General features: G+C 54.0%; 9 protein-coding genes across 9 annotated transcripts; 6 read left to right on the top strand and 3 right to left on the bottom strand.

The window, feature by feature from the left end:
* Positions 1–125: 125 nt before the first annotated feature.
* On the top strand, positions 126–1729 carry ISF_00619 (beta-lactamase family protein; the record flags this gene model as incomplete). Its single annotated transcript, XM_018844226.1, has 2 exons — positions 126–484; positions 538–1729. The coding sequence occupies 2 exons, from the start codon at positions 126–128 to the stop codon at positions 1727–1729; spliced, it is 1551 nt and encodes a 516-aa protein (XP_018708676.1).
* Positions 1730–2090: 361 nt separating this feature from the next.
* ISF_00618 (FCP1-like phosphatase, phosphatase domain protein) lies at positions 2091–4415 on the bottom strand (the record flags this gene model as incomplete). The annotated part of the gene is made up of 1 exon (XM_018844225.1): positions 2091–4415. The coding sequence occupies one exon, from the start codon at positions 4413–4415 to the stop codon at positions 2091–2093; it is 2325 nt and encodes a 774-aa protein (XP_018708675.1).
* Positions 4416–6093: 1678 nt separating this feature from the next.
* On the bottom strand, positions 6094–9844 carry ISF_00617 (condensin complex subunit 1; the record flags this gene model as incomplete). The annotated part of the gene is made up of 5 exons (XM_018844224.1): positions 6094–6264; positions 6316–8676; positions 8728–8993; positions 9044–9549; positions 9612–9844. The coding sequence occupies 5 exons, from the start codon at positions 9842–9844 to the stop codon at positions 6094–6096; spliced, it is 3537 nt and encodes a 1178-aa protein (XP_018708674.1).
* Positions 9845–10326: 482 nt separating this feature from the next.
* Positions 10327–11872, top strand: ISF_00616 (Protein kinase-like domain protein; the record flags this gene model as incomplete). The annotated part of the gene is made up of 3 exons (XM_018844223.1): positions 10327–10419; positions 10503–10686; positions 10740–11872. The coding sequence occupies 3 exons, from the start codon at positions 10327–10329 to the stop codon at positions 11870–11872; spliced, it is 1410 nt and encodes a 469-aa protein (XP_018708673.1).
* Positions 11873–12303: 431 nt separating this feature from the next.
* On the bottom strand, positions 12304–13154 carry ISF_00615 (60S ribosomal protein L27a (L29); the record flags this gene model as incomplete). Its single annotated transcript, XM_018844222.1, has 4 exons — positions 12304–12522; positions 12701–12790; positions 12861–12969; positions 13123–13154. The coding sequence occupies 4 exons, from the start codon at positions 13152–13154 to the stop codon at positions 12304–12306; spliced, it is 450 nt and encodes a 149-aa protein (XP_018708672.1).
* Positions 13155–13523: 369 nt separating this feature from the next.
* Positions 13524–16386, top strand: ISF_00614 (DNA helicase (DNA repair), Rad3 type; the record flags this gene model as incomplete). Its single annotated transcript, XM_018844221.1, has 4 exons — positions 13524–13673; positions 13815–14276; positions 14337–15044; positions 15196–16386. 4 exons carry the CDS (start codon positions 13524–13526, stop codon positions 16384–16386), a joined length of 2511 nt encoding a protein of 836 aa, XP_018708671.1.
* Positions 16387–16956: 570 nt separating this feature from the next.
* ISF_00613 (C6 finger domain protein) lies at positions 16957–18657 on the top strand (the record flags this gene model as incomplete). Its single annotated transcript, XM_018844220.1, has 4 exons — positions 16957–17075; positions 17149–17372; positions 17452–17884; positions 17943–18657. The coding sequence occupies 4 exons, from the start codon at positions 16957–16959 to the stop codon at positions 18655–18657; spliced, it is 1491 nt and encodes a 496-aa protein (XP_018708670.1).
* Positions 18658–20020: 1363 nt separating this feature from the next.
* Positions 20021–21593, top strand: ISF_00612 (purine-cytosine permease FCY21; the record flags this gene model as incomplete). Its single annotated transcript, XM_018844219.1, has 2 exons — positions 20021–20844; positions 20900–21593. The coding sequence occupies 2 exons, from the start codon at positions 20021–20023 to the stop codon at positions 21591–21593; spliced, it is 1518 nt and encodes a 505-aa protein (XP_018708669.1).
* A 1157-nt stretch (positions 21594–22750) lies between these two features.
* ISF_00611 (Basic leucine zipper) lies at positions 22751–23374 on the top strand (the record flags this gene model as incomplete). The annotated part of the gene is made up of 2 exons (XM_018844218.1): positions 22751–22808; positions 22866–23374. The coding sequence occupies 2 exons, from the start codon at positions 22751–22753 to the stop codon at positions 23372–23374; spliced, it is 567 nt and encodes a 188-aa protein (XP_018708668.1).
* Between the last annotated feature and the right edge of the window lie 2493 nt (positions 23375–25867).

The following is a 25867-nucleotide window of genomic DNA, read 5'->3' as shown; positions in this document are numbered from 1 at the left end:
CTCAGCCTGACCTCTCTAGCATCGCGATAGCATCTCCCTCAAACCCGTCTTGATGTCTCTATTTCCCATCTTGCCATCACCTCTCGTAACTTTCCTCTGCTTCTAGATCCCCGCCAGCACCCAACATGGACTTCTTTCAATCCACCGAGTTCGACGACCAAGTAAAGCGGCTCATGGACGACCTCCACGTGCCGGGCTTCTCCGCCGCCATGCTCCACGGCGACAAGACGGCCTCCAAGGCGTACGGGGTCATCTCCGTCGCCTCGGGCGCGCCCTGCACCGCCGACTCGCTCTTCGACATCGCCTCCGCGGCCAAGGTCCTGACCGCGCTCTCCGTCGCCCTGCTCGTCGAGGACGAGGGCGCCGTCACCTACGACACGCCCGTCGCCGAGCTCCTCCCCGGAGACTTTGTCCTCTCCGACCCCGAGTACACCAAGAACGTCACCGTTGACGACATCCTCAGTCACAGGACCGGTCAACCCAGGTACGCACGACCTAAATCTTACCCCCGACCCGTTGGCTGACCAGGAAGAACAGCCATGATCAGTCTTACTTTGGCGTCAACGCCGAGCGCCCCGACGACGCCCTCTCCGTCACGCGCAACCTGCGCAACCTGCAGCTCTGCGCGCCCCTCCGCAGCCGCTACATCTACAACAACATCATGTACACGGTCGCCTCGCGTCTCGTCGAGGCCCACGGCGACCGCTCCTCGTTCGCCGACTTCCTCGAAGACCGCATCTTCGCGCGCCTCGGCATGACCTCGTCCAGCTTGCAGCCGTCGCGCGGCCGAGCGCGCGGACACGGCGAACGCCTCTCCTCTGGGCACGTCTGGGACGCCGCTGGCGGCCGCCACCGCGAGTTCGCCGCCCTCGAGTGCCCCGAGGGCCAGGGTGCGGGTTCCGTCATCACCACCGCCGGCGACTACCTGAAGCTCGTCGCCGCGCTTCTCAGCCCGGGAGAGGAACGAGATGGCGACCCATCCGTCATCTCCAAGAAGGTGTACGCCGGCCTCACCCGGATCCGCTCGGTGCCCAACCCCACGCCGGGCGGCGCGCAGCCGCTGTCGTCGCCGCGCTTCTACTGCGCCGGCCTCATGGTCGAGTACTACCGCGGGCACGCCATCTTCGGCCACAACGGCGGCGTGCCCGGCTTCGGCAGCCGCTTCCTCTTCGTGCCGAGCCTGCGCCTCGGTGCCGTGCTTCTCGGCAACGCCCTCGAGGCCGCCGCCGCAGCCGTCCACCTGCAGAAGGCGCTCCTCGACAGCATCCTAGGGCCGGTGGGCGACGCCGGTGGCGGTCAAGAACAACAGCCCACAGCAGCGGATCCGGAGCAGGAGCAGGAGGCCAAGATGAGGGCAGAGGAGCCGCAGCAGATGCCGCTGACCGCATATGCGGGGCACTACTGGAACCCGGGGTACCGCGGCCTCCACGTGCAGGCCCGGGACGGCGACGATGGCGACGGCGCGCAGCTATTCATCGACGCACGCGACCGGTCGTTCGCGTGCACGCTGACGCTCCGCCACGTCGCCGGCCAGACCAGCTACCTCGCCTACGCGACGGCCGCGGACAGCGTCGGTGGCATGCCCGTGGATGACGAGGAGCCTCTGCGCGCCGAGTTCTTGTTCGACAACGACCGGGCCGTCAAGTTCGGCCTGCTTCTGGACCCGGACCTGGACCTCATCTGGTTCGACAGGGTCCATGCCGAGGCCACCCCGTACGTTTTTGTGTAGGGATATTTTCGGCTGTAAATCTCAGAAACTGGTATGTAGGCATGTTAGTCGGCGGGCACGGGGCATGCGGTCTCTCACCAGGGTTTGGAAAGCGGCCGGGGCAGAAGAAGAATGAGGTACAGATGCTTTTATACAATTCGTGTTCCATAGCTCCATTGAAAGGTACAGATGAGAAAAAGATAATCAATACAAATAAATCACCCTGCCAGCGCTAGCGCACTCCTAAACACCAGATAATGCCGTTTTGCCTGGTAAGCAGGCGAGACGAAATGAATGTAATCAACATGAAACGGGCCAAAACCAGATGGGGAAAAAATTGCAAGACAGGCTCGCTTGGCAGAATAGGTCTTCAACATTTGCTTCAATCTCCCGCGGCCTCCAACTCGGCCAACAAGTCTCTCTCCAAGTCCGCCTCGTCAAACCCGAGCTCCTCCTCGTCCGCATTCGCTTCGTCGTGGCCATTTTGCTTCGCCGCGGTTCCGTTCTCAACATCGCCGGGGCCGTTCAGGTTGTCGTTGGACGACTGCACCGATCGCAGGGCCGATGTGCCGCGGCTCCGCGACAGGCGCTGCTTCTTAGCCAGCACGCTCTCGCCCGCGGCACTGCCGTCCGTGTCCGACTCCCCGTCATCAACCTTGGCCTCGGCGGCTTTGCGCTTGAGCCCCTTGTTTTGCGCGTGATCAGAGACGTCGCTTTCATTCCCAGTCATCGGCTCGCTCTCGTTAGATGACTCGTCGTCATCGTTGCCATCGCCCCCCTCGGAATCGCCCTCTTCATCATCGTCCAAGAAGTCTTGCAAATCCTTGTCCGCCATGTCCCAGTCAAAATCTTTGAGGTCTTTGGCTTCCGTGTCCGCCTCTTCAGCTTCAGAGACCGCTTCTACCATGTCTTCTGCCTTTTCGCGGTCGGCGTCCAAGATGGCAAGATAGTACGGTCGTTCATCTAGACGTCGCCATTGGCTGAGACAGTCGATGAGCCAATTTTGGTTCACAATCTTGATGCTAGGGATCTTTGCAGCCTGCTGGACTTTGTTTGTGCGTGGAGTCGAGCTGGACACCACAAGATGCGTGACACGCTTCGAGATCGTGTTCAAAACCTGGGCGCCAAAGCTTTGAGCCTGCATTCCTATTTCAGACTCTTCAACTGGGACACCAAGCGGTACAAGTCCAGATAACACAATGACCAAACCGGAAAGAACGTTAGACTTGATCTCATCTAAGATGTCACCGACGTCGGGTACCATGGACAGATCCACCCCATCATCCACGGAAGGCCTGCGCTGTGCGCTGCTATGGCTAGGCGGGTGGGTTGGCTGAGACTGCTGGCGCTCTGCTCGTCTACGGTCGTATGCCTCGTAGAAGGATGTGTGGATATCCGTAAGGTGGTCTTGAAGGGCGACTAGTTCCTCATCGTCGTCGCTTAGGAGGTTGTGTCGCTGATGGGGTGCGCTTGCTTCTCCGCTTTCCGCTTCCTGTGCGGTCTTTTCATCCTCCTTGTCCAGCTCTTCCTGCATATGCAGCAATGGCCTATCCGTCAGCTGTTTTTCCAGGTTTTTCTCCTGCTCCGCAGCCTGATCCTCGAGACTGGCTGCCTCGTTCGAGCGAGAGTTATCCGTCTGCGGCGTTTCCTTGTTCGAGCCATCGGCTACTGGCTTCTCTGTTGCACCGTTTGACTTGGATGGAGCAGGCGAAATGTCTTGGCGCTTGGGCAGAAAGCTTCCATTGATATCGCCAACGCCCTTGAAAAAGTCATACGGTACAACTTTGATGAGGTTCGGCCTGTTCATAGGCCAGACATCGGCTCGATCATCAATAATAACGACCATGTCTGTGCTAACGGGGAACAGGCGAGCCAGGCTCTTGGATGTGATGCTACCGTTTTCGTCTCGGCTGATGACACGGTTGCCGAACAATTTCCGGTCCGGGTCAACGATTTTTGCAACATTGAGAGCGTATGCACGAGTGCCCATTGTGTACACATGGAGCTCGTACATTTTGGCGATTTCTTGCAGAAACTCTTTCAGGCCTGGCCGTAGCTTAATATAATAGGTGCAGCCGGAAGCCAGGCCGCGAGGGCCGTCATCAAGCTGAAAGCTTCTGATGTTCTTGACGGCACTATGGTTGGGGTTTGATGGGTCTCGCTGCCATTCACCAACCGTTGGTTCGATGCACGCATGGATAATGGTCTGGTCCAGGTCAACCACAAGGCTGAGCTTGCGGTACCGGAGCAGTCGCTTTTGGGTGTCATGTTCGGCTTTTTGGGCGACGCTCTCGCTGACCATAAGACCAGTCTGGTCGTGGGTCATGTTGATCATAGCCCGCTCGGAATCGCGTTGTTCGGACGCCCAGTTGGTCTCCGTCATGTCGGCGCCGCAGAGGCTGCACATTCCTTGTATTTGCACCTGGTGCCCGCAAGCTTCCTCGACGGTCATGCAAGGCATGTCGGCAGCAATGACTTGGCCTTCCTTGATGCGCCATTCCTTGAGCTTGCCCTCGGCCGGGCTGTCAAATTCGGTGTAGGTAGTCTCGTCAACCCAGGTATCGTCGCCGACTTGGCGCCGCCATGTAAACTTGTATTCAATGATATTTTCTTGCTTCTTGATCGGATCGCCCGGAGATTTGAGGAGCTTCGTAATTGTGATTGGGTAGCGCAGGCGCGAGCCTAGCGACACCGATTTGTCGTACATGGTGCTGGATGCGGGCGCTGTGCGGAAGCGCGCCCGATTGCGTGAATGTGACGACCAGCAGATCTTACAGTCGCTAGTTAGCCTGATTGGTCTTTTGTCGCGATAAGCTGCGCGGTATCACAGTATGGGCGATGGACACGTACGTGTTGTGCGTTTAGTCCCGTCCGCTAGTTGGCTTGTCGTTTGCGCGGTCTTGTAGCTGTATGATGCTGCCCATGGCCCTTGTCGGGCGGCGGGTAGTGGAGAGATGCTGGGAGGAAGTGGGAAGACGTGCCCTGTAGCTGCGAATGTTCGAAGCACTGCAAGATGCGCGAAGATCTGATGACGCTGCGACGTTTCTGGATGCGACGCGCTGCTGGCCAATGCCGAGTTGTCGGGAGTCGTGAGTTTGGAGCTGGGGAGGAACTGTGTGGAGCTATTGGAGCTGAGCTTGAGCAAACAGGTGGTAGTTGGTGAAGTGGAAAGGCTAGGCTGGTTTCTCTGTGGCCTTTTTTTGGCAACGGCAGAACTGAGGAAAACTGCTACCCGGAAGCGGCTGAACCTTGGGTGGGCGAACGGCCAGGAGGTGGGCGGGCGGACGTCCACTTTAGTACTCGCAGCGCGGTGGGTTCGCGCCTGTGCCTTTGTGCTTGGTGAGTCGATGGTGACGGGACCAGGGCCGCGGGGCTAATAAGCCAATGGTAATAAGGCCCGCCTATTGGCCAACCACTTGCTGCCTTTGTTGCCTTGTACCTATGTAGGCGGGTTGCAGCCTTGCTCTGTGCAGGGTGGGTGTGGCTAACCTGTGGCGTCAGTGCCTCAGGAGGGGGCTGGTAAGAAGTGCCTGCCTGTCTCGTGTGGCTGTGCCACGTGATGCCGGATGCAGCGAAAGGGTGCTTGCCGCATCATCTGGCCAGTTTAACCAGCTACATCGTGCACCATGATGTCAAGAGGATGTAATACGTTCTTCTCAAGCCTTGCCAGATCAGCCGGGCCGTCAGGCCTGTCACTATAACCAACGAACCAACTGTACCTAGCGTGATAGCAATTGATGGAGCCCGCCTGCAAAACGGCACTGGGTAGCTACCTACCCAGCAACTTGAGGCTCGAAGGTTAATCGGCGGGCTGACCAGCAGCTACTGTTGCTTCTCTGCGACCCTGCTGTGCGGCGCGTAGTTGTTCGACGGTCCCGCTACACGAGTCCTCCTTCGCTGCTGAGAAAAAAAGAGCAAGAATTTGATAATCATTTTCGTGACCCCTTGACATTTTCGGGTGACGCCATTACGTAGAGGTTTGCTGCCAGCGACCGTTGGAGCTATGTATGTACATATATACATTGTTTGTTCGTAGTATCCAGTTCCCCTACCCTATAGGGCTGCCACTGAGACTTGGCTTTAATCAGACAACTATGAAAGGATCAGTAAAGTCTTCTGTCTTTAATACGACGGAAAGACAGGCGTTTATCATTTTATTCGATGTTCCATTTACGACGTTTCTCTGTCATGCAATCCCCTGCAAGCGCAATGTGCTGGACATGCTTCGCTGTCACCTATCACTGCACGCAGCAACGCCCACTGGAAAAATAAAGGTATCGTCTCGCATTAGATCATCTATCGGTCAAATCAAGGTGGCCGCCGAGCAAACCATCATCAATGGCCACCCATAATTAAATACGTATATACAAGAGCGCCTCCATTGGTTAAGCAGCGGCCTGCACCAGCTTAAAGCCTTCTGACACCTGCTTCGCGATGTCTTCATTCTTGTGCGGCAGCAGACCCAACGCGAAAGCCACGTCGTTCCACTGTCGCTCGTTGTCACAACGCGCAAGTCGCGCCGCCAGCTTCTCAGCCAACTGCTTTGCGTGCTTGTCCTGTCATCCTAGTTAGCGTCTGCAACTGCTGTATCTCATCAAACAACGTACCTTTTCAACAAAGCCAAGGAGGAACTTGACGATCCTCTTGAAACTCTCCTCGTCCATATTGCCGGCGCTGAGCAGACTAAACATGTCCACAAAGTGGTTGTAGACGGCATTGTCCTTGGTGCTGAGCTCGGTGAAGAACATCCTCGCTAGGTCCGCAATTCTGCGATCCTCGTCCTCCAGACATTTGGCCATCTCTCCAAGTTGACCCTTGACCTTCACCTGGCCGGCTAGGATGAGGAACGTCAGGGTCATGAGGCACGTTCGCTTGACAGATACATCGTCATCCGCAAGTCGGCGGTAGAGGAAGTCAGTATTCTCATCAATGAGATGGTTGAAGGAGACGGCCATGTCGCCAAGCGCAATGACGGCATTTGAGCGCACAGTGGCGTCTGGAGAACGCTCCATGATGGTAATCAAAAGGGGCAGATTTGTTTCGCAGTATTCCGACGAAACGCACATCAGCTTGGCCAGACACAGCGTGGCCGCAGCCTGGAGGCCCTTGTCGGCATATGTTGTGTTGTTGGCGCAGACTTCCGACACCAGTGGTCCAAATGTTGCCAAGAGTGAGCTTGGTCCATACAAAAGCTCACGCTCTCGAATGTGCGTCATCGCTTCCGTGAAATCATCTTCGGTAGTTCCGCCGATCAGATCAAGTTCATCACCTTCTTCCTTCTCCTTGTCCTTCTCCTTTTCAGCCTGCGCCTGCTTTTCTTTCTCCTGCTTTCTACGCTTGAAGTCGAGCTCGCAGAGTTCCAAGTGCACAATCTGCTTGATAGCAACGTGTCCCACAATAAACAGTAGCTGTGAGAGAGCAACGGCATTGTCGCGCTTGCGGGGCTTCTCACTCGTCGTCAAATCAATAACAGCCTGAGTCTCATCCCGCGAGGCAGGGCGAGACTGGGGGTTGTTGAAAACGTATCTAGTCTTGCGGCGGAGAATCTGCGAGCATAGCGTGTCCGGGTGCTTGGAGACAGCATAGATGGCGTTGATGGCTTGTTCTGCCACGCCGTACCACTCCTTGCTTTCGGACTGCACCTCAGTAATGGCGGCCAGTCGGACACAGACAGCGTGGTCGTTGGGAAGTCGCGAGAACTTGACACTTGACTCTTTCGCGTTGCGGCCCAGAGGATTGATTCGTCTGAGAGCGATGCATGTGTACTTGGCTAGCTGGAGGTCATTGCGGCCGTGAGCTCCAAGTCCGGTCCTGAGCATAGTCTCGATCTCGCCCACAGCAATTTCCGGATTTGCAGTCGCAAGCATACCTAGGACTATAATGGCGCCGCGACGTTGAGTTTTGGAAATCTCGCGCTTCTGGATGCCATAAACTTGCCATAGCTTAGACACAACGACATCGGGGATGATACCGCCCTTCATCATAGTAGCCAGAAGCTGCTCTAGCGAGGTGAGCTCGGCGGAAGTTGCGCCGAATGTCAGACTGATCATGTTGCGAGCAATGTAATTGGCAGCATCATTGGGACTAAAAGAATCAGGAGCTTCAAAGAAAAGGCGCCTGTAGCATTCAATCAAATGAGTCTGAACGCCCTTGCCTTCGTCGCTGTTGCCCTTCGTCCAGATGAGCCTCAACATGCGTCGAATACCGACCTTGTTTTGCTCAATATTGTAAGCATCACCGACTTCAAAATAGTCAATGGCTTCGATGACTTCGCTCTTGTTGCGCGAGCCAAGGAGTTGACAGATAATGCCAGTGGCGTCGTGAAGGACATCAATGAACTTGAGAGCTTCGTTATAATACCTCCTGGTCAGCGTGAGCTTCTCGATAGCCTCGCCCGTGGCAACCTCCTCTTGAGCCTTCTTGATAGCGGCGACCTTTTGCTCATCTGTCATCTCGGACGGCTTCTTTGGTGATTCAACCTGGGTCTGCTCGTCGAGTAGTTCGTTGTCGAGATTGCCCTCGGCATTTTCGTCCCCAAATCCCGGCATTCCTGGGGGCGGCTTGAGGGCATTGAGTTCCTCCTCAACCTTGTCGTGTCGTGTTTGCCACTCCTTTCTCGATAGCTGAGCACCGTGCATCACAGTGAAGGGATGGGTCTTAATCAATGTGCCCAGCAGCTTGATGGCGTTTCTGCGCACATTGCTGCTCTTGTCTTCCAAACTACGGCAGGCAAGCTCAGCAGCCTTCTGTCTTCTCTTGGGAAACTTTTGCTCAAGATCACAAAGCTTCATATAGACTTGCAGGGCGCGGCATCGGCAGTAAGGGTTGATATCGAGGAATCGCTCCTCCAATACATCAAAGAATGCGTTGAGCTGGGTCTTGTGGCTTTCGCCGCGCTCATCCTGGATACTTAAATGCGCAATCATGTTGCCACACACTTCAATCAGAGCACAGCGAAGCGTATATGACTTTGTCGGTCAGCACATTGCTAGTGAAGTCTTGTTCCGGAAGTCACGTACCTCGCTGTCGAGTTGCTTGGCAAGCATCGTCATCTGTTTGATCACAATTCGGGGGGCTAGCTCCGAGATCTTTGCGATAAAGGTCGAGACGGACTTGGGTCCCTTTGTATCGTTCGAGTTGAACTCTTTGTTGCTAAGCTCGCGTAAAACCTCATCGGCAAGCTGTGGGTAGTCGTATGTATCGGCAAGAATATGAAGGAACTCCGCCATTGGTTCGGAAAGGTGCTCGAAATAGGTGAGGTTTTGAATAACATTGATTTGCGCAGCTGCCCTAGTTAGTATCATAGTACCTTGGCAGCACTGCTGTAAGGCTTACCATATCCATGACCGTGATTCTTGACAGCCATGCAAAGAACTTTGAAGCTGTGCATACGAATGGATGTCGTCTTGACTCTTTGCTCACTCTCAAGCACCATGTAAACACGTCGGGTGAGGAGGCTGATGAAGGTGTCGCGCTCGCTGGTTGTAAGAAAGATCTTGGATAGCTTCAGCTTGAGCACCTTGCACATGATATCCAATGCTGCCTGCAGCTGTGCAGCGGAGTCCCAGGCCTCTTCCTTGGCCGCGCCCTTCTTCGGTTTTGCGCGGCCTCGCGCAAGCGGAGCCGTGGATGACTTTTCTGCTGCCTTTGCCTCCACTCCGGCAATCGTCCATTGCAGCAAGAAAGCGTATATTTCGAGGAGTTGCTTGTGGTGTGCGATAGCTTCTTGCTCGTCAGGAGAATCGACGTCATTGTTAGCGGCGTCGGCTTCCGCACTGAGACCGCTCATAACAACATCGAATATCTTGCTGAGGGCGTGCGGGGAAATGTATTGCGTATATCTAAAGGGTGCGCACGTTAGTTGAGCCAAAGATAGGTGTTCATGTTAGCAGAAAGGACGTACTTTAGCAGGAACTGCAGCGAATCGACATTTGCAGCCCGCAGAATCGCGTCGGGATTGTCTGCAATGGCATCCACGATGGGGTTCAGCACCGGGTTAATGACCTGTACTGTGAGAGATTCAGGATCATTTTCGCAGTCGAGCAGAGAACTGTCGGCCTCTGGTGTGGGAACCGCCGTAGGATCCGACATGTAATGCTTCAGTGCATCGTTGATGTCAAAGTCGATTGTCGCCATGTTGATGTTTATCTATCACTGCGCGCAGCGGCGAGCGCAATATCGTCGGTCGATCTCAAGTTGGTCCAAGTATATATTTCGACAAGCGACTGGCTTCCCTGTCTTTTTAGTAGATCATCAGGGTCGCCCTGGTATAAATTAAATGGCCGTGTCGTATTGCGCCAGACTCTGAAATGTTGATGATGGTGTGAGGTCCCTGGGCAACCGTTGTTTTTGTTTTGTTCGGACGCGCCAACCCACCACCTACTAAATTGGTGGGGTACATCTGACCCAGGCGCGCGTCAACCTCCAACCACTAATAAAGACTCAAGAAGCGTATGTACTGGTACAGACCTGCACTTCCTACAGATTGGTACAGCGGCTCAGGGACTTGGGAGTCGACTGTTGGTAGGGATATCCATTTGGGTCAATTGTCCGCCAGAAAAGCGCCCGTGCTTCAATTCAATTAGGCAGCCCTCCTCACCTTCGCGCCACCATCCAAGATGACCACGGAAATGCAACAACGGCCAGGCACATTCGATATTCACGAGGATGCTGCTACTGAAGAGACTGAGATGATGCTCGACGAAGAGGAAGTACAGAATCTAGATCCCGCGGCGCTCGCTGACCCGGAGGAACCCGAAGAAGAAGAAGAAGAAGAAGAAGAAGAAGAAGAAAGAAGAAGAAGAAGAAGAAGAGGGAGGAGGAGGAGGAGGAGGAGGAGGAGGCCCAAGGGGAATACGACGACGGCAACTCTGAGGAGGAGAATGTCGAAGACAGTGTCCAGGCAGACATGGATAAGCTGCGCAGAGACTTTCCCGGATTTCACGATAAATACAGATTGATCAAGCGCATTGGCGAGGGTACGCATCCAGGCCGATGGCTGTATCCTGACAACACAGCTGACGACTCGTAGGCACATTTTCTACTGTCTTCAAGGCCGAAGACCTTCGTTATGATCACTACGACAACGATTGGGACTTTGAAGATGACGGTACAAAGTGGACGCCGCCGCCTCTAAAACGCGATTCAAGCCAGACCTCGCAGCGTCCAAAAGCGAAATCGCGATTTGTCGCGATCAAAAAAATTTACGTCACGTCAAGTCCCGCGCGCATATTGAATGAACTTGAGCTCCTGCATGACCTGCGACAGTGTCCATCAGTCTGCCCACTCATCACAGCTTTCCGCCAGACAGACCAGGTCGTGGCCATCCTGCCATACTTTCGTCATGGAGACTTTCGTGCGTATTTCCGCGACATGACCGTTCCGGATATTGCTATCTATCTGCGGTCACTTTTCACAGCTCTCAAGAGTGTCCATGAGCACAAGATTCTACACAGGGATATCAAGCCCACAAACTTCCTCTACGACCCTGTCACGCAGCACGGAGTTTTGGTGGATTTTGGACTGGCAGAGCGAGAAGGATCCGACAGCAAGCCCTGCCTCTGCCACCAAACCCGCGAAGCGCGCAAGCATCGCCAAGCCAACTCGGTTTGGGCGCAGACCGCGACGACATCACAAGCTGGATACCCTAAGTCAGATACGCGTCCATCGCGGCGAGCCAATCGCGCAGGTACCAGAGGCTTCCGTGCTCCAGAAGTGCTGTTTAAATGCACCGAGCAAACCACGTCGATCGACATCTGGTCAGCTGGCGTGATTTTGCTCACCATCCTGTCGAAGCGCTTCCCGTTTTTCAACTCTGCTGATGATGTTGAGGCCATGATTGAGATTGCCACCATCTTCGGGTCCAAGCGGATGAAGGCGGCAGGCTTGCTGCACGGGTGCGTCTTTGAAACGACAATTCCGACGGTGGGACAGCAGGGGTTCACGATGGAAAAGATCATTCTCTGGAGTACCTGCCGAACAGACGAAAACCCATTGACTGATGAGGAGAAGCTAGCCGTTCGTTTCTTGGAGCGGTGCATGGAGCTAGACCCAAATCGCCGCATGACAGCCGAAGAGGCGTTGGAACATGAACTTTTACGACTTGACCAGCCGCCAGAGGATGAATTGGCTGACGATGACGAAATGGATATGCTCGAGGCATGAAAGATGAAACTATATTAACTAGAAGCGTTAGATACCAATGATGGGATTTTACACAAGCATGTGCATTTGAATGTTGGGACAACATCACACTATTTAGGGAAACGGCGCCTGGGGCAGTTAGAGCCATGATACACGCATTTACAATGTTCACCCGTGCAAATTTACATCGCAATGACATGGAACAGCGTCTTGGTGTTTTGGCGAAAAATTTGTTTTTTTATTCGTTAATAACTCCATTCCAGAGTCCCAGTATGCAATGCTCGAAGCCGACCAACCCGGGCCTTTTTGTTCATATACCCGTTTCACCGTGTAGCATAAGACAAAGTACACAGCGGGGTCACTAAGGGCGCCATTTTTCTCTTTTTCCCGCCGTTTGGAATAAACCGGTTCAAAAAAAATTCCACAATGCCAGACTCCCAAGCAAAGCACCCTTACGCGACAAGCTCGACGACGCCACCAGCCTCGGTAATCTTCTTCTCAGCCAGCTTGCTGACCCATCTCGCGCGGACGACCAGGGGGATCTCGGGGAGGCGGCCCTTGCCGAGGACCTTGGAGTAGCCGAGGGGCAGGAGGTCGAGGACGGGGACGGTGTCCTTCTTGGCGCCGGAGACGTAGGCCTCGCGAGTCTCGGTGGGGACGAGCGACCACAGCTGCAACGCTTTGTTAGCAATTCGACATCGTGTGCAAGAGGGCGCACTTTGGAACGACAAGTCGCTTGGCAGTTCAAGTCGTTCTATGTCGTCGGATCGTGTCGCATTTGACATTGAGAGGTAGTTGCCCAGCCGTGCGAGATCTGTCGTTCCGAATGCTGGGGGAGGGAGTATGTACCTTGTCCAGGTTGATGACGGGCTTCCAGAAATGCGCGTTCTGCTTGTGGAAGTAGCGCATACCAACCTTACCGAAGTAACCGGGGTGGTACTGTTTTGACGTTGTTAGCATCGAAGGCCGATAAATGTCGTTGTCCGGTTATCGTGAGGGCATGTCGAACCTTGTCCAAGTTGGTGCGGTGGTGGTGCTGACCACCGGCCATACCACGACCACCTGGGTGCTTGCGGTGCTTTCCTACACGACCGTGTCCGTGAGAGACGTGGCCGCGACTGTCAAGATATTATGTGTTAGCCCTTGTTGTCGATTTCGTCGGAATGTCGAAGACTTTTGTTCGGTCGCAGCGTCGATCCAACTGGTTGCCGCCAAACACAATTCCACCATATTGAATTCGACGTGCTTCCGTGGGATAGAATACAACGTACAGCTTGCGGGTCTTCGAAAGGCGGGTAGGCATGGCGACGGTATTTGCTGATGTCGCTTCCGGGTTGAGTTGCGTCGAGGACTGGAAATGGGTGGTGATGTTTTTGCTCTTTGAGACACTAGCAAGCCCGCCCGAAATTGTTAGCGAGAGGGCAGCACAGCCCTAAACCAATTGGCGTGGGCTGCTGGGTGGACTGGACTCGAGATTCTGTGAATGGTTGCTTACATAACATCCAAGAGTGCAGCGAGCACGTGATCTATGACCTTGCAAAAAGGGCAGTTTGGAACAGTGGGCCACCTGAGTTGCCCGTCCAATAAGACAGCATTTAGATTGTCGTCATCAACTGGTGTTCTTCACTCGTTTTGGCGTGTTCCTAGATGGGGCACTGTGAAGATAGTAAAGATGCAGAGCATCGAGGATGGAATCGTCAAAGTTGACTTCCATCACCCATTTACGCCGTATGATGTTCAAGAGCAGTTTATGAGAACGGTTTATCAAGTGCTTGAATCAGGCCAAGGGCAAGTCGGAATACTGGAGAGCCCGACAGGCACTGTAAGTACCTCCTATGCCAAGCCTGGTGGACGCGGTTCCAGAAGCTATACGACTTCTTACCACAATACACGTTCTTTGTGCACTGAACACTGTGATTTTATGTCACGGCCCATAACGACTAACGCGTCTTACCAATGTCAGGGAAAATCTCTCTCTCTGATCTGCGCTTCTCTCACATGGTTGCGTAATCACAAATCGTCCGCTTACCAAACGGCCCTGGAAGAGGCGAAATCGTCATTCAAGGATGAGCCGGATTGGATGGTTGACCAGCTCCTACGTCGGAAAAGGGAAGAGCTAGTACGAACGTGGGAAGACAGAGAGAAGCGACTTGAGGATGCGAGGCTGAAAGAGAAAGCTCGTGAAGAGCGTGTGCGCAAAAAGCGCAAATTCGAAGCCGTTGTCGCCGCCCGCAAGGCAGGCGAGGAAGACGACGGCGAAGAATGGATGCTGGATGACTGGGATGGCGAGACTGTGACTGCGTCTGCGCCAAAAGATGCTCTCTCCGGCCTCAGCAAAGAGTCGCGCGACGTTCTTGAGAGGATGGGCCTCGGCGGGCCGGAGCAGCAAAACGATGACGGTGATGCACTAAAGGAGGAGATCAAGGTGCGATCCTCTTTCCCGTAACGACTGCCGTGAATCACCCTGGTAACACTGTATTCGTAGATCTATTATACTTCCAGAACGCATTCACAGCTCTCCCAGTTCATCACGGAACTGCGACGACCTACATTCCCCGCATCCCTGCCGGAAGACTTGCACGGCGGCGGTGCAAAGGCCCAAGATGAGGCTGTCAAACTTTTGCCGCTGTCCTCCCGGCAGAAACTATGCATCAACCCCAGTGTGTCACGCCTTAAGTCCGTCCAAGCCATCAATGACCGTTGCGCAGAGCTGCAGCGGCCAAAATCAGGCCGCAAATGTGACTTTGTCCCTAGAGAGGAGCTTCTGGCGCAGACGCACGAATTCCGAGACACCGCGCTCGCGACAATTCCGGACATTGAAGACCTCCACCAACTGGGCAAGTCTCTCCAAGTGTGTCCGTACTATGCGTCGCGAACGGCCTTGCCTGGCGCGGAGATTGTCACGCTGCCATATCCGCTGCTGCTGCAGAAGAGCGCCCGGGATGCGCTGGGGATCAAGCTCGAAGGCAATGTTGTCATTGTTGACGAAGCGCACAACATCATGGACGCTGTCTCGAACGTGTACGCGGCAGACATGAAGCTGAGCGACCTTCGCAGATGCCGAGAGATGCTGGGGGTCTACGTGCGAAGGTTTGGAAAGAAGCTCAAGGGTGTGAATCGTGTCAACGTTGGCCGAGTTGGTCGCGTTGTCGAAGGACTCAGCGAGTATATGAACACCACGCTCAATGCCAAGGTTTGCGGCACTCCAAGATTCTTTGCACAAGCTCAGGGCTAACTTTGAGTAGCACGACCATGGAATAGTTGATCCGAATGACTTGACGAGGCCGAAAGGGATTGACCAGATCAACATATTTGAGCTGATTCAATATATACACGAATCTAAGCTCGCTTACAAAATCGAAGGCTATGCTTCCCACGTCGACAGTAAACAGGAAGATGGGAAGCAGCATGCTCCCAAGTCAAGCACACCGGTACTGCACACGTTTGTGTCTTTTCTCATTGCGCTTACAAACCTGAGCTCAGAAGGTCGCATATTCTACCAGAAACTGCGAGGAGCTCAGGCGGACGTGCAGTTATCATACCTGCTCCTGTCACCCACATACGCCTTCTCGTCTATTGCCTCTAGCGCAAGAGCGGTCATCTTGGCGGGTGGTACAATGTCGCCGTTTGATGACTATAAAGATCATCTATTCCCGACGCTCGACGACTCCAAAATCACCACTTTGAGCTGCGGCCACGTTATTCCGTCCACAAATCTTTGCGTCCGCACACTGGCTGCGTCGAGAGCGGGCGGGCCGTCCTTTGAGTTTAGCTACCAGCGACGCGGCGATCAAGAAATGATTGCACTGCTTGGGCTGGCCATTTTGAACATGTGTTCTATCGTTCCAGATGGTGTTGTCGTTTTCTTCCCGAGCTACGGCTACCTCGACGAAGTCGTGGAAGCCTGGAAGAAGAAGCGACCAGGAGATACCCAACCCACCTGGGAGCGTCTCCAGTCTAAAAAGACAATCTTCCAAGAGACAAAGGGTGCGTCCAGCGACGAGGTTCTCCAAAAGTATTCCGAGGCCATACTGGGACCCCCGGGCAGCCGGGCTGGCAGCGGCGGCGCTCTGCTGCTCAGCGTCGTCGGCGGCAAGATGTCCGAGGGCATCAACTTCTCCGACCGACTCGGACGACTGGTGGTCATCATCGGCCTGCCGTACCCCAACATCGCGTCGCCCGACTGGAAGGCCAAGATGGAGTACATCGAATCCTCGACCAAGGCGCGGCTGCTGGAGCGCGGCGGTGGCATCACGCCGGCCGAGGCCGCCGCTCGCGCGAAGCAGACGGCGCGAGACTTTTACGAGAACTCGTGCATGCGGGCGGTCAACCAAAGCATCGGACGCGCGATCCGCCACCGAGGCGACTACGCGGCGATCGTGCTGCTGGACAAGCGGTACACGGGCGAGGGGATTCGCAGCAAGCTGCCGGGCTGGATCCAGGGCGGGCTGCAGATGGATTCGCAGGAAAGGGGCCTGGGGGGGATAATGGGAGCCTTGGGGTCTTTCTTCCGAGGAAAGAAAACGGGTAACTAGCACAGTTCTTTAATAATTTATTACGAACTTGTACCACACCTGTTCGTGGCCTCGTGTAGATGAAAGCTGCACTCGCATGACCTTGAAACGAAGTGTTGTCGCCCTGTTGCGGCGAGCTAGGCAGAATAATGTCGCTCGGTAGAGCAATCAATATTCTTTGTTGCCTTTGTATTCTTTTATCTATTTATATTTCTTATTTTCTTTTAATAGAGTAGCTATTTATCTAATAACTTTGTTTCGCTGTTTTAATCGCAACTTCTACATCTTTTTATAGCTGTCCTACTGTTATCCCTTTTAATCCTTGTTTCTGGAATCATAACAAACATGGGTATTAAAACGGGAACTTGAGTTGATCTAATAATAGAGCCACCGACGATCATCGCACGGTACTTGCTTGGGGCGCAACGACAATCAGGCTCTCAGCTCACGTCCCACCCGCATTTGCCTCACGCAACCTCCCGTTAAAAACCTAGCTACGACTTAATTGTGCCAGCTATTGCTCTCGATTGATTCCTCTCTTGTCAGTTTTTCCTGTTCTCGGTCCAGCTACGGTGTCTCGCCTTGCTCATCATGATGCCCGCTTCATCCGCCCCCCATCCCGATGCCGGTGCCGGAGCCAACATGCAGCCGGCCACTGCACGAAAGAAGCGGTGGACGAGCCGATCCAAGACGGGCTGTTTGACATGCCGGTACTCACTAGATTTGCTTTTTCATTTTGCACTCTTTTTTTTTCATTCACTAATTGGCCAACTACCCCTGCAGCGCGCGGCGCGTCAAGTGCGGGGAGGAGAGCCCGGCATGTCGGCGATGCGTTGCCCTCAACTATCACTGCCGCTATGAGAATCGTGACCAAATCGTCGTCTCTAGCTCTCGCAGTAGGCCTGCTGATCATCCTATCGTACCCGAGCTACGCATCCAGCAGCAAAGCCGGATATCCATCGAAGCCGAGCCGCCTGGCTGGGATTACATGCAGGCAATCCGCTACTGTACGTCATGCAAACACGCAACCCCCTCAGCCGAGGAGTAATAGTTGGGTTAACATTGTAAAACCTCCTCCCAAAACAGATTTTTCTGTAGTTCAGCCATCACGACCTGTCCAAAATGGCAAGTCCCTCCTTCCTAACTTTGACCCGAGCCGTGCCACTTTCTACATCTGCGCCGTGCTTCACGTCCAACTGGCCTCCATGTCAAAGTCCCGTGGCCGGCTGCTCAAGTTTGGGGAAGACCCCGGCCTCGCTAATTTTTGGGAGAATTACGCGCGCTACCTGTCCGAGGTTATTGGACGGGTCAACCGCTACATCCAGGACGCCGACGGCACCGGCAACCCGGCGGCCTTTTCGTACATGTATACCCTGATCTCTTCGTCCATGATCCTGGATTCCGGACTGTGGCTGGCACACATCAATGCGTGCTTTGCCTTTGTGCAGTATCTCGGCGGCATCAAGGCGATTACGGAGCCGTTGCTGAAGCCTTACACGCCGTTCTTTCGGCTCATCTCGTAAGATACTGTCCCGCATCGTTTCGCTTGCAGCTAATGAAGCCGGGGGCGCATGTAGAAAAGTCGTCATGTTCAACACGACTATCCCGGCGACGAAGCAGATTCTTGGCTGCACCAACTATACGGACGGCCAGCTTCGAGCCATTTTAGATAACGAGTTTGACGCCGACGTGCCTTGTCCAACAGACGTGCGCATTGTCATTATCCACGTCACTCGTTTGCGGTACCAGATCGCCACTTCAACGTTTGTACCAGGTTTGTCGACTACTATTGAAGGCATCTTTGATAAGCTAGACTGGGCTGATATCAACGGCTGGGCTGAAATCAATCGCGGACTTGGAGGGACCACTATCGAAATCGTGGGACAAATTTTCCATGACGCAGCCAAGCTGCATGCTATCCTGGCGCTGCCTCGTCCAGCCGTGCGGGCATGGGCGCGAGCCCACGCACCCCTCCCGCCTGATGCGGATGTCGATGTATACGACGGCCTGCGACTCCGCCAACGATCGAAGCTTCTGAACCTGCTGAAGGCAAACTACCCCATCGTCCAATACCCGCTCTCACTCCGGTGGCCCCTGGTGGTCGCCGGCGCATCTCTGGGACCGGACGGCGCGGAGGTCGACCGCGCCTTCGTGGACGACTGCCTATTCACGCTCTGGCGGAACCCGCTGGGCGACGGCGGCCTGTTCCTGTGTCTGCAGAAGCTGCGTGATTTCTGGTACTCGGGGAAATTTGGGTGGGAGGATTGTTTCGACCAGCCTGTCCCTGGCTGAAAATGGGGGTGTATCCGAGTTCTCTGCAGTTGATAAAATGACCGAAAGATGCAAGGCGAGTCCATTTGCGACGGAATGATTGGGATGCATGTTCCATCGAACTGGGAAGCAAGGCGTGTTCACATTCATCATTTGACCTGCATGTTCTGTACCCAACGAGACGCATCATATTAGCGCCAAGAGCCAAGAGCCAAGAGTTAGTCGCCGATGCGAATGATTTGCGAAGGGACCTCATCTCGAATCCTATTGATATCACCGATGCTCACATCGCATTTAAAGGCCCGTTTCGGTAATTACTGAAATTCGTGTAATCGGCTGTTGCCCCCCGGACCGGTGCTATCACAGTCTCACAATTCGGAGGTGGCACCGAGACAAAATTCCCGCAGGCCGTGCTAGATATGCACAACGTTTAGAACGGGCTGAGACTTAGCTGTTTTGTGCAGTCGGGGGCCAGATTGTGGATTTCTTGGGTGCAACGAAGCATGACAGTTTCCGGGGAGTGATAACGGTGAGTCGTACTGATGACAATAAAATAGCAATAATAATAATAATAGTAATAATAATAATAATAATAATAACATGGTTTGTGAGTGGGGTGAGCGAAATCCGTGCTGCTTCCAGAAACTCTTCATCACAGACAGAAAAGAAAAAAAAAGAAAATAAGAAGAAAAAGCAAAGAAGCCCCAAAAGTTGAACAGTAGACCCCCGGCCTTCGGCGCCCTTGTCGACTGTCACAGAAGATCACAGACACACTTCTGGGGATGCAGGTGTGATCGATCCACTAAGACACTGACCGGCCCCTGACAAAATAGCAACCGCAACAGACTGAACAGACAGACAGACTGCAGGCGGCGGGCGGTATATAACTAGAGGAGGGGGCAGCGCAGCGCAGACATAAAACCAAGCTTTCTCCTTCTTTACTTTCCTCTTCCTGTTCCTCTCCAAGTCTGTGGAAGGATGAAGAATTTCCCCTGCAGATCAGCAGTTCTGTCTGTCCAGGCCCTTGGAAGAGACTAGACCAGAAGAAGCCTTCGCCTTAAACGCCCAGTGGATTCCGTTCGGCACTTGGCCACCACCGCAAATCTTGAACCCCGGGAGACAAAAGATCGTGCGACTTCGGTGGCTTTTTTTCTTCCTTCTCTTCTTCGTTTGCTGGTACGAAGAAGCCGAAGCACAGCCCTTGCATCTCTTCTCTGCGCCAGCGCAACGAAGCCGTCCGGACATCTTTGCGACGCGACTGCTGCTCCACGCCTTTGAATTCCAGAGCTGGTCATCAAACGGCAAGCAAAACCTTGTCTGGTACCACACCGGGCCACCCGTTGGTGGACAAACGGCCTCTCTCGACGGGGCGTTTCAACCCACCATGGGCAAGAACCAGGACACCAAGCCGGAGGAGGCGCAGCATCATGCCGGCGCCGCTCGACCCGTGACGGACGAGGAGCAGGGGGACTCGAGACGGAGTAGCATTTCGTCCCTGCCCTCCACGTTCCAGAAGATCCTTCGCTACGGGCGGGTCGAAGCGCGCGGCATAGAGCCCATCCCGCTCGAGGAGCGCACATCGACGCGGTACTACAACATCGCCACCATCTGGACCTCGATCAACACCAACATCATCGGCATCACCTTTGGCATGCTCGGCCCGCTCGCCTACAACCTGCGCCTGCGCGACGCCGCCCTCGTCATCCTCTTCTTCAACATCATCTCCTGCGTCATCCCGGGCTACCTGTCCACGCTGGGGCCCAAGACGGGCCTGCGCCAGATGATCCAGGCGCGCTACTCCTTCGGTCGGTACCTCGTCTCCATCCCCGTGCTGCTCAACCTCGCCACCATGACGGGCTTCACCGTCATCATCTTCATTACTGGCGGCCAGTGCCTGACCGCCGTGTCCAACGGCACCATCTCGCCCAACGCTGGCATCATCATCATCGGCATCATCTCCCTGGTCGTCTCCTTCTGCGGCTTCCGCGTCCTACATATCTACGAGACGTACGCCTTCGTCGTGGCCGTCATCGCAATCACAATCACCGCCGGGTGTGGAGGAGCAGGTCTCGCGAAGCAGAGTGTGCCCGCCCAGCCGGCAACCGCCGCCAACGTGCTCAACTTTGGCATGATCGTCGCAAGCTACCAGATCCCCTACGCCGGCTTGGCGAGCGACATGTCCGCCTACTTTAACCCCAAGGTTTCGACGTCAGTAACCAACCAAGCCTGTAATCTTCAAGTGCGTTTACTAACCTACCCTTAGATGGCGAGTGTTTTGGTATACTTACCTTGGTCTCATGACGCCCACCATTCTCCTCATGACCCTCGGCGCAGCCATCGCCGGCGCCATCCCCAACAACCCGGCCTGGCAGGACCAGTACGACAAGTACCTCGTCGGCGGCGCCCTGTCCGGCCTGCTCGCCCCCGCCGGCGGCTTCGGCAAGTTCGTGCTCGTCATCCTCGCCCTCACGCTCCTCGGCAACACCTGCGGCACCTTCTACAGCATCACCCTCAACTTCCAGACGCTGCTGCCTTGGCTCTTCCGCGTCCCACGCTACGTCTTCGCCCTCGTCATCACCGTCATCATCGTCGTCGTCTCCATCTTCGCCGTCGACAACTTCTTCGTCAGCATCGAGAACGCCGTCTCGCTCATCGGCTACTGGTCCTCGCAGTTCTGCGCCGTCGTCATCGTCGAGGACGTCGTCTTCCGCCGGCGCGACCCGGCGGCGTACGACCACGCCGCCTGGTGCGACGCCCGGCGGCTGCCGCTGGGCGTCGCGGCGATGGGGGCGGGCGTGCTGGCCTGGGGCTTGATCGTGCCGGCGATGAACCAGGTGTACTTTACGGGGCCGATCGCGAAGCACACGGGTGACATTGGCTTCGAGCTTGCGTTTTTCTGCAGCGGCTTGCTGTACATTCCTCTGCGGTATGCGGAAAAGCGTCTCTCTGGGAGGTAATTACGATTAAACACCATACGGCGTAGAACAGCGGTTTACTATATTCACTCATATAATTGCGGGGGAGGGGGGGGGACCTGGCATTCGCACGGCCAGGGGAGGGGTTTCATCTGCATCTGTAGCATTTTGCATAATATACAACCGCCATTTCTTTTTGGAGATAACGAGTCATGGTTTAAAGCTGGTTATAGGTTGGAACTTGTTTTGGGTTCTTATTCAAGAGGCTGCGGCTTGTCCAGTGCTGGTATGGTAGCAGGGCATGAAGCTGTTTCGCCGTGTTTCCTCCCATAGATGTACGGCCCTGAAGACAAAACTTTAAAATTTCTCAAAATTAAACAACTTGTTCTTTGACAACTCCCAATGAGTTGCGGTGTACTTGTGTCGCCGCTACTTGCAGAATGGATGCCGCGGGTGCATGCTGCAACTCGGTGACTCAGTCCAATCCGCGCATTCAACTTGATTACAAACATGGACCGCGCCCTACAGCCTCCTTTTGTACGGCTGTCCTACCTTGGCGGGCACCTTCAATAACTTGAAGCCTTGCGGGCGCGTGTCGGAGTAGTAACGGTCGGAGCAAGGCCGAGAGACTGTTTCTACAAACCATCCACCTCCCTCTTATTTTTTTTCCAATACATAAATCGCATCATAATCGGTTACAAAAGTCATCTCGTCACTAAAACCCAATTGCCCTTCCCTTTTATTAGCTCCAGCTCGGACATTTGTACTAGACGCACGCCTCCCCCGACTTCGCCGCCCCGGCCAGACCCGCCTCTCCATCCATCGTCGCTCGCCTTTGACTGGAGTTGCCGAATGGGATGCGATGGCGATTGGCCGCCAGTCTTAACCTTTACAGCTGGGTCTGGAAGTTCATAAAAAAGACGGACTCGAAAGCTGCGCTCTTTCAATCCTTCATCCACACCACATTCACATTAAAACGTCTTCTTCAACAGCGTCGTTGATTGGCATCTTCCATCCATCTCCATATTAACTGACGCCGCTTCCTTCTCCATCTCCACGCCTTCTATAGTCAACCAACCCCATTGTCCTTGTCTTCCATTCCCGCCAATTTTGGACAAACTGGGATGCCATTCATAAAAAATTGTCAACACTTAGTCTGAACCAATTCACCAATTCTTTTCAAACCGCCAAACCAAACCATGTCCATCCTCGAGTTCATGGGTCCGGGCTATACCCCAGCCGGCATGGACCCAACAGGTAAGATGCCTGAAATCCTCCCCTTCGCATGTTCAAAAAAACTAAATTTCACCCTAGAATTCTTCGTCAACGGCGATGAACCATACGTACTTGCCTCGGACTATACAATTCTGCCCCAACCAACGCCCCAGCACCTCGTCGTCCCTCCCCTCCCCGGCACCATAGAAGGCGCCGCCGCGGAGCTGCTCTCCCTATCCCCCGGGACGACCGTCCTGCCAGAATCCCTCCCTTCCAGCGGCGCCCCCGCGACGACTACGACGGTATACAAGCAGCATGGCTCGCCGTCCAGCACCGGCTCATCCTCCGCGTCTCGCAAGCGCGGTAGGCTGCCGTCGCCTCCCGTTGCCGCCGAGGACCTAGACGAGGAGGAGGAGGAGGAGGCCGTCATCAAGCGCCGGCGCAACACCATGGCGGCGAGGAAGTACCGCCAGAAGCGGCTCGACCGCATCTCGGACCTGGAGCGTTCGCTGGGTGACATGACGGACCAGCGCGACGAGCTGAAGCTGCGGCTGGCGCGCAAGGAGGCAGAAGTGGACGCCCTGAGGGAGATGCTGTCACGCAAGTGAAGCAAAAAAAAAGGAAGAGAAAAGAGATCATATTTATTTTTCAAGCCGTAGAATCTGGCTATCTACTGCTTCATCTTGGGGAAATGTAGATATAATCAATCCTCCCTCCATAGACGGGGACTGGCCGACCCGGGCTTCAACGGACGACCGTGTTGGCCGACTCGATTTGTTTTGTATTGTCGCGGCATTATTGTTTTCGTTTGCTTGCTTTTAATTGACGAAGGTGTGAGCTATTGATATAGATGCAGTTGACCATCGACTCATTTAAACTCATTTCCATCTCAACGGCACAGCTATGTACTATACAGATGGGCTGCATGTCACCGCCAAAGATCTGGGGTACTGGACGGGGCCTGTGTAGAAATGGCTCACTATGAGTCGAAATGACTCATAATGAGTCTAGCCGGCGTCAGAATGTGCACGCCCCCGTCTGGGAGTGCTTCTACAAAAACTCTCTTGCAGGATTATTATGCTCATCTGACGAGTTTCGAAAAGCTTGCTGAAAAAGTAGAGAATTATTCAGCAACCGGGGATTTCTTCTTTTCTGTTCATTGTTTGTCGTGAAGCCCCATGAGAATTGAATGGGCCAGCTTTCGATAATGTCTGTGGTGCCTCAGCCGACCGGTTCTTGTAGCCTCGAGACTGTCATCCGGGGATGAATTCGGAAAACTATCGCCCATCTGTAAATTAATCAAATAATCATATTTCTGCCACCAGCATCCCCGAAATCGGTCGTTTTGTTCAATGCCTTCGATGTTGCCAGTTAGGTACCAGTCTTTGCGGGTCGGGCGGGAACGGCCGATCACTTATTCCAGGGTAAATACGTAAATGCATCCAGTTAGTGTCCGGAGAAGCCTTGCCAACAACTGACCTTTATTAAAGATTGAACTGGAGTTGCTGATGTATTAGTAAAGAGAATTGCGAATTTTGTGTATCCTATTACAATCCCTTAGCATCCCAATCAAACTGACTGACACTGCAAAATACATAAGTATCTGTACACCACTCCGTGCATCGTCCGAGACCGCAGCAAGTGACGCGGTTGCAAACGCGCAATGGTTCAGTAGAATGTGAAGGAACAGCTGAGACGCGATATTCCGTTTGCACTAGGACCAACTTCCCCCGATGAAGCTGATGGCTGTCCAGTTGGCCTTGATAGACTTGTTTTCCCTCTTTCATAGTCAATCAATCACATCGAAATTGCCCATCGCCATGCATCGTTATTGCCATGACCACAGCTACTTTCAAGATTGCCTCTGAGGTAAAGTTGGCCTCGAAACAAAGACGTCGTTTGAAAAAGAAACTTGTACTAACGGGAGAAAGGAGCAGAAAAAGAAGAAGAAACAAGCCCATAATGCCGGCTCACAACAAACAACGCATCGATAAGCCGAAAGGCCATCATCCAGACCGCAACATGCAACAAGACACAAAACAACTACGCATCCGCCGTTTAAGCAAAATGACACATTATTCGTTAAAGTAACAAGAAGCACCCCAGGTTCGCAAGCTTGACAATGTCCCAACGGCAATGCAGTAACTATGCTAACTTATCCTCTTCCAACCTCCAGCTACCGACCCCTAAAAAAAAAAAAAAAAAAAAAAAAAAAAAAAAAAAAAAAAAAAAAAAGCGTGGCGATAGCTGCGTGGTTTGGGATATCTAGACAGTTTGGACTCTAATTGGGGTGGAGTTGGCGGCCCTAATAGGGCTGGTCCAGCTCTGGGCCATAATCTATGATGCCCGCCGGCTGGTGAGCCAGGGGCGCCGGGGACGATCCTCCTTGTGAGAGAGCGGGCGGCGGTGGCGGTTGGGGGAGCAAGGGAGTTGGCGGGGGCCGCGATGGGGGGTGCGAGGGAGCTCGCGGGGATGGCGATTGGGGCAGCGGCGAGGGCGCGAGGGCGCGAGGGTAGCGGCGCGAGCCCGACGTCGAAGCCGACGCGGGCGCGGCCTCCGAGCCGCTCGTGATCGAGGGGTTGGGTGGCGGCTTAGGGTTGCGGGAGGCCAAGGAGCGCGTCTGGGAGCAGCGTGCCCAGCGGCGGCAGCGACGAGCTGAGAAGCCGCGTGATTATTTTTATCAATTTTTTATTGACCATTTTCATCAAATTATACATTTAATAACTACACTTTACATTTAGACTAAGTTTTACTATTTGCACGGTATCACATGGCTGTTTGGATGCGGTACCTCACACAAACTAAAAGTATTTTAAACATAGGTCGTTTAGATTTTAGTGATGCACTGGTACATAAGTTGGTTATGTGTTGCCTCGTCACTCCCTGCGCCCCGCTGATTTTGCCAACTCCAGTAGGACGCGGTCAAGCTACACTGACATAGTTCAGCAAGCATTCAACACAAACCTCAATAGCAAAGCATTCAACACGAACCTTAATAGCAACATTTAAGCAATCATTATTTCTTGACAATACGTTAAATAGAAGAGATCCCCGCCATCCAGAAAATCGGGGTTTCAACCTTGGCACCTCTGCAAGCAACC

Source organism: Cordyceps fumosorosea, assembly GCF_001636725.1.
Source record: "Cordyceps fumosorosea ARSEF 2679 chromosome Unknown scaffold_1, whole genome shotgun sequence".
In the NCBI taxonomy this organism is placed as follows: domain Eukaryota; kingdom Fungi; phylum Ascomycota; class Sordariomycetes; order Hypocreales; family Cordycipitaceae; genus Cordyceps; species Cordyceps fumosorosea.
This window is presented reverse-complemented; position numbering and strand designations above follow the sequence as displayed.